The sequence below is a fragment of the Alosa sapidissima genome, chromosome 2 (assembly GCF_018492685.1).
Source record: "Alosa sapidissima isolate fAloSap1 chromosome 2, fAloSap1.pri, whole genome shotgun sequence".
NCBI lineage: Eukaryota > Metazoa > Chordata > Actinopteri > Clupeiformes > Clupeidae > Alosa > Alosa sapidissima.
Genome location: NC_055958.1, coordinates 40243465 through 40255875, shown reverse-complemented (window position 1 = coordinate 40255875; position 12411 = coordinate 40243465). Strand labels below are relative to the sequence as shown.

The 12411-nt window shown below is 45.2% G+C and overlaps 2 protein-coding genes across 2 annotated transcripts in view; both read left to right on the top strand.

The window, feature by feature from the left end:
* LOC121697581 (trichohyalin-like) overlaps positions 1-4487 on the top strand; it is a gene marked incomplete at its 3' end in the record, with an annotated part of 6868 nt that extends 2381 nt beyond the window's left edge. The window contains exons 2-3 of the mRNA XM_042079154.1: positions 3205-4247; positions 4434-4487. Coding sequence (XP_041935088.1) covers positions 3205-4247; positions 4434-4487 — 1097 coding nt within the window. The remainder of the gene's footprint in view (positions 1-3204; positions 4248-4433) is intronic.
* A 126-nt stretch (positions 4488-4613) lies between these two features.
* Positions 4614-6757, top strand: LOC121697574 (GTPase IMAP family member 4-like). Its single transcript, XM_042079142.1, has 4 exons — positions 4614-4635; positions 4827-4880; positions 5487-6411; positions 6568-6757. The coding sequence occupies exons 2-4, from the start codon at positions 4862-4864 to the stop codon at positions 6755-6757; spliced, it is 1134 nt and encodes a 377-aa protein (XP_041935076.1). The 5' UTR covers positions 4614-4635; positions 4827-4861.
* The last annotated feature ends 5654 nt before the right edge of the window (positions 6758-12411 follow it).

The window sequence follows — 12411 nt, the reverse complement described above, 5'->3', positions numbered from 1 at the left end:
GTTTGATCTCTGTGGGTTGTGTGTGTGTGTGTGTATGTGTTTGATCTCTGTGGGTTGTGTGTGTGTGCGTATGTGTTTGATCTGTGTGTGTGTGCGTGTGTGTGTGTGTATGTGTTTGATCTCTGTGGGTTGTGTGTGTGTGTGCGTATGTGTTTGATCTCTGTGGGTTGTGTGTGTGTGTGCGTATGTGTTTGATCCCTCGCTCACTCAGAAATATGGTGAACTCCACGGAGATGAATTGTGGGCTGTTGTCTGTGGTTATTGCAGCGGGCGAACAGCTCCTCTAAAAAGTTAGTGACCGTGTGTGTGGTGACAGACCCCGTAGAGGCCACTTCAGGCCACTTAGACAGACAAACTGACAGGCTGCTCTCTGACAACATCACAACCTCACAGAGACATTGACATTCAGTAGAAAATACCACAGATTCATGCCCCCCAGGTATCCATTCAAATAACATTGTGCATGTAAACGGATCTGAACATGTTTTCTACAGGTAACACATAGCACTACTACTCTAGATCAAGCTGCTTCATGTAATAGCATGACATGCGCTTATAGTTCTATTCCCACATTGATTTCTGCCCAACCTCCCCATAGTGAAAAAGGCCATTTTAAAACTAGAAACCCAACTAATGTTCTTTCTATACCTCAGCATATTCCTCTAAAGCCAGAGGTAGAGTAGTAAAGTGCTGAACTCTGCAGAGATGAATTGTGGGCCGTTGTCTGTGGTTATTGCTGTGGGTTTGCCCCAGTGGGCAAACAGCTCCTCTAAGAACTCAATGACCGCGTGTGTGGTGACAGACCCCGTAGAGACCACCGTCACTAAGCGCCCTACATACTAGCCACCTCCGACCGCTAGCGTGACAATGTGACGTCACGGGAGCGCCGTAACCATTTATACTCGCGCGTGGTGGTCACACTAGTTGCAATATTCTCCTGAATTGGCATTGGCCTCAATGACCGTAAAAACTGCCCTCTGTGATGATACTTCAGACTTCGGTTGCTGCTATTCACAACTACCATCGTTACCATCTAGTTTCCAAGGTGTGTGCAGCTAGATAGATAGATAGATACTTTATTCATCCCGAGGGAAATTTTAGCTAGCTGGCTTGTGCTGAAAGATGAGTTTGTGTAATTTCGTAAGGTGGAAAGAGATTTTTTTCAGGTCTTAGATATCCTTTGGTTGAAAATACATATCTTTGTTACCTTTTGCTGGATTATTGGCATGTCCCTGGGTCCTAGGTCTTTCATCTTAATTCCCTGTGTTACATCTCTCTCTGGTAGCTTCATTAACTTATCCAGCAAACTATTTAAAAATCACGAACTCTCGCTGTAACTTAGCCAGGTTAATTTCCCTCTCTTCTCAAACTGACTATTCAAACATGTTTATTTAAGATGTGGGCTAGGCTATATGAAATGCCTGAATGTGGTTGATGTCATATAGAGGCGCGCATGCTCCCTGATCTTGGCTTCAAGCTCATCCTGCTTGTCGCGCGCATCTGAAAAAAAATCTCCTGTGCACCACCTTCCTGTGGGAGGCTGAAATTTCTCGTGCAACAGAGGAAATGACGCAATTTTGACGTCACGTTGTCGCGCTACCGGTCAGGAGCGGCAAGTATGTAGTACCCTTAAAGGGGAGGGTACGACTGTGATGGCCCCGGGCTACACACTGGTCAGGAGCGGCGAGTATGTAGTACCCTTAAAGGGGAGGGTATGACTGTGATGGCCCCGGGCTACGCAGTGGTTGTTCCAGCAAAACAAGCTTTGTCTTTAAAGCAGTAAAAAGGCATCAGGCTGTTTGAACTTGGCCCAGGGTGTCGTATGTGTGCTGTCCTTTTAAGCTTAGCCCAGGGTGTCGTACTGTATATGCGCTATCCATTTACATGGTGTTATTTTAGATGTAAATGTCATGTCGGTCAAACCGGACTCATGGAAATGGCCATGTACTTGTGAAAAATGGCTAAAAATAGTGTGATGCTATTTAAGAATAGTATTTTCTTGTACATCATCTTTAGGCTTTAGAAACACACTGTGGCTATAGTTGGTGCCTTCTGCATCCCATCAAATGGCGCCCGTGTCATTGAATGACCCTTCTCCTGGGACCTGAGAGGTCTGGAAGGTGTTTACTGAAGCATGTCTGATAGGTAATTAGGTCCTGCTCCATTTAGGGATTTATAAACAAATTTATAAACAAATTAACTCCACTGCTTTGGAGTCAATTTGTGTGACTCAAAATGTGACTCACTGGAAGCCAGTGCAGGGACTTAAGAATTGGAGTAATGTGATCAATTCAGTAGTCTCAATCTGAATCTTATTATGTGAGAGAGAGAGAGAGCGAGAGAGAGAGAGAGAGTAAAGAAACTTACTGGGTATATGTGTGCAACATGATACAGTACATAGAGATACATAGATTAGCAAAAAGGCAAAAATATAAAGCAAGAGATTGACTACAAATTAAGTGTCTACTAGATAATGAAATTGCTCATTACAGGTTTTCTCAATCGCTTCACAGCTTCTGTCAACTCTGAAATCACATTGTCAAATCAGTTAACTCTTAGGCCTACACTGAGGCACTCTGGCCAAAACAGCACATTTTATTGGCAAAAGGCTCTTACCCCATCAAAACGTTTAAAACATGCAGCACAAACAAACCTTTCCTTCAAACAACACAGCTAGTGGCCAGATGAATACATTTTTCCAATCAATCATTAAACAATTGACAATATAAAATTGCAGCTATCAATTTGAACCGGTGCATCCTACCTTGTATGTTGTGCTACATGCCTGTGTGCCTGTGGCAATTGAACCTCTTGTAAAGAATTATGATATATACTTTGAAACATAATTTATTGATGCCATTCTATTCTCATACTTTGGTGGTGGACTGAAATACTCATTACAGAAAAGTAACCAAATGAAATCCATTACATAGGAATATACTGCAGTAGAGTAACAACAGTTCAAATACATACAGTAGGTACTATAGTAGTATTTACTGCAGTAAATATTCAGTCCACTCTGTCACAAAGATTAGGCCACATATTCTCATCTTCTGAAGAGCAACACAAAGTTGGCACCTTTATGGATAGATACAGACTGATTAAGGGGCCATCGTTAAGCAGGAAAAGGCAACTGAGAAAAACTGTATATCAACACCTAAATCATGAAAATATTAACAAAATATCACAACATGTTTCCACCAGCTCTCCCTGCATGGCTGAAGGCAACTGATGAGTTAATGGAGAAAAACAGACAACTGGAGGAAAACAAGGAGACAATGGAGGAGAAAGACTTGGAAATGGAGAAGATGAACCTGCAGTTAGAGGAGAAGAACAGAGAGATGGAGGAGAAGATGAACCTGCAGTTAGAGGAGAAGAACAGAGAGATGGAGAAGATGAACCTGCAGCTAGAGGAGAAGAACAGAGAGATGGAGAAGATGAATCTGCAGTTAGAGGAGAAGAACAGAGAGATGGAGAAGATGAACCTGCAGCTAGAGGACAAGAACAGAGAGATGGAGAAGATGAACCTGCAGCTAGAGGAGAAGAACAGAGAGATAACTGAGAGAAACAAAAATCTAGAAGAGGGCAGGAAGGCTCTTCAGGAGAAAGACAAACAACTGAAAGATAAAGATGTGGAAATGGAGGAGAGGAAAAGACTTGTACATGAGAGAGACAAACAGATAGAAGAGAGAGAAAACAAAATCAAGGAGAGAGACAAGAGGATAGAGGAGAGTGAGAACAACTCCCAGGAGAAAACCAAACAATTAGAGATGAAAGACAAACTACTGGAGGGAAAGGACTTGCAGATTAAAGATGGAGAAAATAATCTCAAGGAGAAGATGCAACTTCTGGAGGAGAACAAAAAGAGACTGATGGAGAGAGAGAAGATGCTGGAGGACAAGAAAAGAGAGATGGAGAAGATGTTAAAACAACTAGAGGAGAACAAGAAAGAGGGGGAGAAGATGACACAACAGCTAGAAGAGAAGAACAAAGGCATGGAGAACATGAACCGACAACTTGATGAGAAGAATAAACTCATCCATCAAAGAGACACAGAACTGGGGAACATGACTACACGAGAGAGGGAGAGAGAGAGTTTACTGGAGAACATGATTAAACGAGAGAGGGAGAGAGAGAGTCTACTGGAGAACATGACTATACGAGAGAGGGAGAGAGAGAGTTTACTGGAGAACATGACTAAACGAGAGAGGGAGAGAGAGAGTCTACTGGAGAACATGACCTGTGAGGTGGAGACCACTAAAAGACAACTGGAGTCACTGGAAAAGGAACTGCAGGACAGGAACAGCCAACTACAGGACCTGAGAACCCAACTGCAGGAACAAGAGAGGGAGCTGGAGGAGAGAGATAAACAGCTGGAGGAGAGGGATAAACAGCTGGAGGAGAGAGATAAACAGCTGGAGGAGAGAAATAAACAGCTGGAGGAGAGAGATAAACAGCTGGAGGAGGAGAGAGATAAACAGCTGGAGGAGGAGAGAGATAAACAATTGGAGGAGAGAGATAAACAGCTGGAGGAGAGAGATAAACAGCTGGAGGAGGAGAGAGATAAACAGCTGGAAGAGAGAGATAAACAGCTGGAGGAGGAGAGAGATAAACAGCTGGAGGAGAAAGAGGAAGGTGAGTGTGAAACAACCATTCCTGTGTGTGTACACTATGTCCAGTCACCAAGATGTCCTTACAATCTTAATCACAGTGGAAAAGTATGAAATGGTCCCATCATCCAGTTTATGAATCTGGATAGCTGTACTGCTGTAGTTGAACAGGCTACTGATCCAGTGTCTGTCTGTGTTTCTGTGTTGGGCTCCCAGATCCAGATCCTCCTCCCATCAGGAGAAGACGGAGTATGGAGGAGCCTCCATTCAGTAAGTCATCAGTGGTCTCTGCTCCATTCATGGGTGTAGCTTTCTCATAGTGGTAGTCAGTGGGGATGCAGAACTCATTACATGTGTGTAACTATCTCTTTGCATTCATGAAGTATGATCCTACCAGCCTGAAACGTCAGATGTAGTGTCAAGTCTAATGGATGGCAGTTTACTTGCTGTGTTTGTTACAATGTTATGATGTGTGTGGTGTCTTTGCTCTAATGTTAGAACTGTTATGATGTTAACTATGTGATGGCTTATTGTGTGTGTGTATGTTTGCAGTGCTATGATGTAACTGTGTGATGGTTTATTGTGCGTGTGTGTATGTGTTTGCAGTGCTATGATGTAACTGTGTGATGGCTTATTGTGCGTGTGTGTATGTGTTTGCAGTGCTATGATGTAACTGTGTGATGGCTTATTGTGTGTGTGTGTGTGTGTGTGTGTGTGTTTGCAGTGCTATGATGTAACTGTGCGATTGCTTATTGTGTGTGTGTGTGTTTGCAGTGCTATGATGTAACTGTGTGATGGCTTATTGTGTGTGTGTGTGTGTTTGCAGTGCTATGATGTAACTGTGTGATGGCTTATTGTGCGTGTGTGTGTTTGCAGTGGGAGGAGAGAGTCCTGGTCCAGCCCCCCCAGTGTCTCCTGCTGTGTCTGAGCTGAGGCTGGTGCTGCTGGGAGGGAGCACAGCTGGGAAGAGGGCAGCAGGAAACACCATCCTGGGCACACACACACTCACACACACATCCACAGAGTCCCAGCACAGTGAGAGCAGACAGGGGGAGGTGGCTGGGAGACGGGTGACCGTGGTGGACACTCCAGACTGGTTCTGCAGTGAACTCTCTGAGAAGGACATGAGACAGGACGTGGGGCTTTGTGTCCGTCTGTCTGCCCCAGGACCTCACGCCTTCCTCCTGGTGATTCCAGTGGAGCCGTCTGAAGGGGAGGAGAGGAGGATGCTGGAGAAAATGGAGGATATTTTTGGGGAGGGCTGTTGGGGACACACACTGATCCTCTTCACCCATGCTGAGGGGCTGAGAGAGAGGAGTGTGGAGGAGTTGCTCCAGACAGGGAGCCAGGAGCTCCAGCAGCTGGTAGAGAAATGTGGGAACAGGTGTCACCTTCTCAACATTAAGGACAGGCCTGATGATACTAAGATCACACAGCTGCTAGAGAAGATAGAAGAGATGGTGTCAGGAAACAGAGAGAGATTCTACAGCAGTGAGACCTACCAGGAGGCAGAGAGACAGCTCAGAGAGATAGAGAGAAGGATGCAGAAAGAACGAGAGGTGGAGGAGAGGAAACTGAGGGAGGAGAGAGAGAGAAGAGAGGAACATGATAAAAATGTGCAGGAGTCTCTGAAGAAGATGGAGGGAGAGATTCAGCAGCATGAAACAGAAATCAGGACATTGAGTGAGAAAACAACAGAACTGGAGAGAAAGATGAAAGAAGAGAGGGATGAGGAGAAGAAGAGAGAGATAGAGCGAGAACTGAATAAAGAGATTGCACTGAGAGAGGAGATGGAGAGAAAGCTGAACAGAGTGAGAGAAAAGATAGAAAGAGAGAAGAGAGAGATGGAGGAGAGACACAGAGAGGAGATGGAGGAGATGAGAGAGAGCTATGAGAGAGAGGCCAGGACTGAAGCAGAGAGAAACCTCATGAAGATCATCCTGCCTCAACTACAGAGAAACATCAGCATCAGCAAGGAGAAGATGGAGGCAGAGTTCAACAGGCAGATGGAGGAGAAGGAGAGAGAAATAGAGAGGATGAGACGAGTGCTTAGTGATAGAGACTCTGAGTCTGAGAGTGAGAGGGGGGCCATCCAGAGACTCAGCATCTCCCTCCTCCATGTGATGAGCCCAGAGTTACAGCACTGAGATGGAGCTTCACATACATGACCACCAGGGGGCTCTCACTCTATGTTTATATAAACTTAATGATCCAGAACCCAGAGATAGAGTTCTCAACGGGTCGGGTCGGCCCGACAAACCCGACGGGACCCGCAGGTTCGGGTCGAAAATATAAGCAAATGACTCGGGTCGGGTCGGACCTCGGGCTTAATCTTTTCTGCTCAGTGAAAAAAAAAACATTTTTAATCATCGCAGCTGTTCACCGTAAAGAAAGTCTGCTGCTGCGTGCAACGTGCATCATGGAGAGGGGCAGACGCTGCGTGCAGCCTTTAGCCTGGAGAAGAAGATGGAGTTGGTGAAAAGTAGGCTAAACTTGCCGCAGGTGAATTCACCGTCGCTACTACAGGAGTGGGGAAATCAGAGGTCTGGAAAGTGTTTGGAGTGGTGCTGGATTCTGATGGAAATTCTACAGGTTATGTGCAATGCTCAAAATGCAAGGTGCTGATGAAATATGTGACCCTGCAAGGCGAAACCAGTCGCTTTGGTAAAATTTACAAAATTAAGTTATTGTGCTCACATGAACGGTCATAAACTAAGCTTTCCAACGATATGTATATGGAGGGTAGGCCTATTGCAAAAAGTATCGCATAACCGCATCCAAAGTTGGCATGGTTCTTCCGTCACAATACGCCAGAAGAGGAGAAAATCACTGTTTTAAGTAAATTGTCACGCTAATGTGTTGAATCTTCACCTAAATAAAGTCAGGGTTTAACAGTCAAAACGTAGCCTATGTTTTACGTCGGGCCGCGGGCAGGGTTCGGGCAGATAATTCATGTTGATGTGTCGGGTTACATCGGGTCCGGGCTTTAAAAGCCACGGGCCGGGTCGGGTCGGGTTGTAATTTTCTGGCCCGTTGAGAACTCTACCCAGAGACTCAGCACATCTCTCCTCCATGTGAGCACAGAGGATCAGCACGCACACAGAGCTTCTGCAAGTTAAACATCAGGAGACTGTCACAGTGACAGTGAAGCTTCAGACAGAGAGAGGAAGGTCAGTGGACGCCTAAAGTCCAGAGACTCTGGACCTCTGTACTCAAGGAAGGACGGCACCGTTAGTCTGAGACTGAGGATATAAGACAGGCCATCATGAAACTGAGCACATCTCTTCAGTGGGACAAACTCAGATGAACAGCCCATAATAACCTCTTTGAAAAAGTCCAGTTTCCGCTCTGCCCACAGCACAGAGACTCTGACCTCGTCAGAGTCACTAACCACCTCCTCATATCATCTGATGGTGGCTCTCCTTCCCTCCTCATCCTCCTGGACCTTTCTGCTGCATTTGATTCTGTCGACCATGGCATTCTTTTAAACCTGCTCCAGCTGACCACTGGACTCAATGACACTGCTCTCAGTTGGTTCAAATCATACACAAACCGGACAGAGTACATCTCCCTGGGCCACTCCAAATCAAATCCACCTGTGGCGTCCCCCAGGGGTCAGTCCTTGGCTCCATCCTCTTCATCCTCTACCTCACCCCCTTGGCCAAATTATCAGCCGTCACAAAATGTCATTCCACTGCTATGCTGATGACACACAGCTCTATGTAAATGCCACATCTGCAACCCCATCCTCACAGTTATCCCCATCAAAACTCACCACCTGTCTGGAGGAGATAAAGGTATTTTCGAATGAAAGGGGTAGTTGGTGCTTTAACGATCAGATTTCCAAACTCCGCCCTATTCTCTACCTCTCAGATGCCCCCCCCCCCCCCCCCCCCCCCCTAACCCCCCCACAAACAGATGAACAGCCCCAGTAATTTGGAGGAGGCTGATCAGAGAAGTTCAGTTCAGAGCTGAGAGATGGAGAGGAGGAGAGAGATCAGAGGGGTCTGCTGATACAGGAACAATAGCTGAGAGAGAGAGAGGAGGAGAGAGAGAGAGATCAGAGGGGTCTGCTGTTACAGGAACACTGGCAGAGAGGAGAGAACTGTAGGCTTGTCTAGAACAGAGGGATGAAGAGAGAGAACCGTAGGCTTGTCTAGAACAGCTTGTCTAGAACAGAGGGATGAAGAGAGAGAACCGTAGGCTTGTCTAGAACAGAAAGAGAGAGAGAGAGAGAGAGAGAAGAGATAGACAGCTGCTGTTACAGAAAACTCTAATAGAGAGAGGGAGTGAAAGACAAATAGGAGAGACTGTTTCAGCAGCTTGGGCAGAAAAAAAAATCACATTTCACAAAATCATAACCTGACGGGTCTAAGCATTACTAAAGCTCATATTTCTACTTTCTTTTCTTTTGTTTATTTGTTTATGTTCTGAATAAATATGTTATTGTTCTGTGGTGTATGCCAATTGTAAGAGAAATCAGGGGGAAATAGATCATCCCAGCATCTGTCATTGTTCCTTGTGAGACAAATGGTTTGTTCCATTCAAATTCGCCCATGCTGGGTGGTCAGATACCAATTCAACTATTTGAATCTGCTGAATACAAATAGACATTTACACCAAACAGTTGTAAATCATTTCCCATTTTCCTGGGTATGCGCTCTACACAGAATCTTCCTGTAACCATCTGCAGCTATAATGCTGAGTTCTAAGACCAGGGCAGATTCTAGACTACTATTAAGGTCGGCTGGAAGAACCATCTGCAGCTATAATGCAAATCATTTCCCATTTCCTGGGCAGGTAAAGTGCGTGTGTTTGTGTGTGTATGTGTGCGTAGGTTGTAACCGGTCTGCCTTACCCAGATAGTATGTACATTGTGTATATGCAATTATTTTTGTTGATGTAAATTTGTAGATTTATTGTACAAAATAAATAGTTGAAAATGTGTCTTATGATATGTTTCATTTCAATGTGTATGGAAGTGCATTGGCCTTCATCACACTGCACTGGTTAAATGAGGCCATCTGTATTAGCTTGTAGGCTACATGGTTAGAGTGCCATTTCAAATAACTAGAGTAGCTGTCCTTATTAGGCATCCACATCATAGTCCATATTATGTCCATTGTCTGTATCATACTCCACCTCTAGATGGTACTGTTGTTGCAGACATCAAATTGCTGCTCGCCTCATCTAGAACATCTAGCGATCGTCTGTCGACCCTTCTACCTGCCCCGTGAGTTTACTTCGGTAATATTCAACGCTGTCTACATTCCTCCACAAGCCAACACAGATGCTGCGGTTTCAGAATTGCAAGAAGTGTTAAATAGACAACAACACACGCACCCTGAAGCTGCGCTTATTGTGGCCGGTGATTTCAATCAAGTACATCTGAACCGGTCCATGCCTGAATTTATTCAACACATTCACTTCCCTACACGTGGTGACAACACACTGGATCACTGCTACACACAGAACGGCATTACCATGACTTATAATGCTGGGCTTATTTCAGGAGATATGACGGATTACAAAGCAGCATCTTATAGTTTACGTAGTGCAATTAAAGATGCTAAGCGGCGCTATAGAGACAGAGTTGAAGCTGATTTCTTGGAGGGTGATCCAGCACGAGTGTGGAAAGGACTCCGAACCATCACTGGCTTTGAAAGAAAGTCCCCTCCTATGATGAATGTGAGTAAAGCCCTCCCTGATGAACTTAATGCTTTTTATGCTCGCTTTGACATGAAAAACACAGACTATATTGGACTAGCTGCAGCATGTGAAGCAAATGAGGATGCACCTTTCTGTGTCTCTGAGGTCGATGTGAGCAATGCCTTTAGGAGGGTAAATTGTAGAAAAGCTACTGGACCGGATGGAATTTCTAACAGGGTTTTGAAATCCTGCGCTGCTCAGTTAGCTCCTGTGTTCACTTATATCTTTAACACATCATTGGCTCAAGAGACAGTTCCTACTTGCCTCAAGCAGTCTGTTATTGTTCCAGTACCGAAAAACAAAAGTCCATCATGTCTGAATGACTACCGCCCAGTAGCCCTGACGTCTACAGTGATGAAGTGTTTTGAGAAGCCTGTGAAAAACATTATCTGCTCATCCCTCCCTGCCTCCTTCGACCCCCTCCAATTTGCTTACAGAGCCAACAGGTCTACAGAGGATGCCATCTCAAACCTCATGCACACCACCTTAACTCACCTGGAGGAGGGGAACGGGAATTATGTGAGGATGCTGTTCATTGACTTTAGTTCAGCATTCAACACGATAGTACCTCTCACCTTGGTCACAAAGATGAAGGCCTTAGGACTGAACACCACCCTGTGTCACTGGATATTTGACTTCCTCACCAACCGTTCACAAGTGGTTAGAGTGGGGGGTCTGACATCTGACTCATTAACCATCAGCACTGGTGCTCCCCAAGGCTGTGTTTTGAGTCCACTGCTGTACAACATCTACACACATGACTGCAAAGCCAACAGTAGTCATACCTCCATCATCAAGTTTGCAGATGACACAGTGATCTTGGGCCTGATTAGTAACAACAATGAACAGTTCTACTTGGATCAGGTTGATGAGGTGGCACAGTGGTGTCAATCTAACAGCTTGACACTGAATATCAATAAAACCAAGGAAATGGTAGTGGATTACAGAAGGCAGCAGCAGATCTACAGTTACACCCCACTAATGATCAGCGGGCAACCTGTAGAGAGAGTCACAAGTTTTAAATACCTTGGTGTCCACATTACTGAAGACTTAACATGGACTGTTAACACTCAATATGTTCTGAAGAAGTCCAGACAACGACTCTACTTCCTTCGTCAGCTAAGGAAATTCAAAGTTTCTACATCCATCATGAAGGCCTTCTACACTTCAGCGGTTGAGAGTGTTCTAACTGGTAGCATCATCACCTGGTATGGGAACTCCACAGTTAGAGATTGTAGTACTCTGCAGAGAGTAGTGCGCTCAGCTGAACGTACAATAAGAACTCAACTCCCTGCTCTACAAGATATCTATTCCAGAAGAGTACTCCTAAGAGCCCAAAAGATTCTGAAGGACTCTTCTCATCCTAACAATGGATTATTCCTACCGCTGAAATCAAGAAGACGCCTATGTAGTCACAAAGCCAGAACTGAGAGACTCAGGAGAAGTTTTTATCCCCAGGCCATCCGAACTCTGAACTCACACTATACTGACTTTGCACACATTCACTCCTCAGCACTCTCAAACATTTCCCAACTCTGAACTCACACTACTGACTTTGCACCCACTACCCCCCCCCACACACACACACCTACAAGACTTTTAGCACTTTTACATTCCTCTCCCTATGCTACAGACCTTTTATTTATTTTCTTATTTCATCACACGTCAAAACACACACACACACACACACACACACATCTGACTTTCTCCAACTTTTGCACATCTCCATAGAACTTTTTATTTATTATTTTTATTTCTCCTCCATCTACCCATGTCCTTGATTGCCTAGCCTTTCTGCCCCCCCCCCCCCCACCCCCAACACACACACTTACATAATCACTGTCATTACCTCACATACATACAGCACACTGCTTGCTACAGTAAGCCTCCTCTACATACTTGCTGCACACTGCCCCCCCCCCCCCCCCTACATACACAGCACATTGTCTTCAGGATCTTCTCCAACACACATCCTCTACATACTTACAGCACACTGCCCCCACCTACCCACACACACACTACACACACACACACACAGTCATTGCTCCACTCCCCTCCCGCCCACACACACATCTTCACTGTCATCACTCAC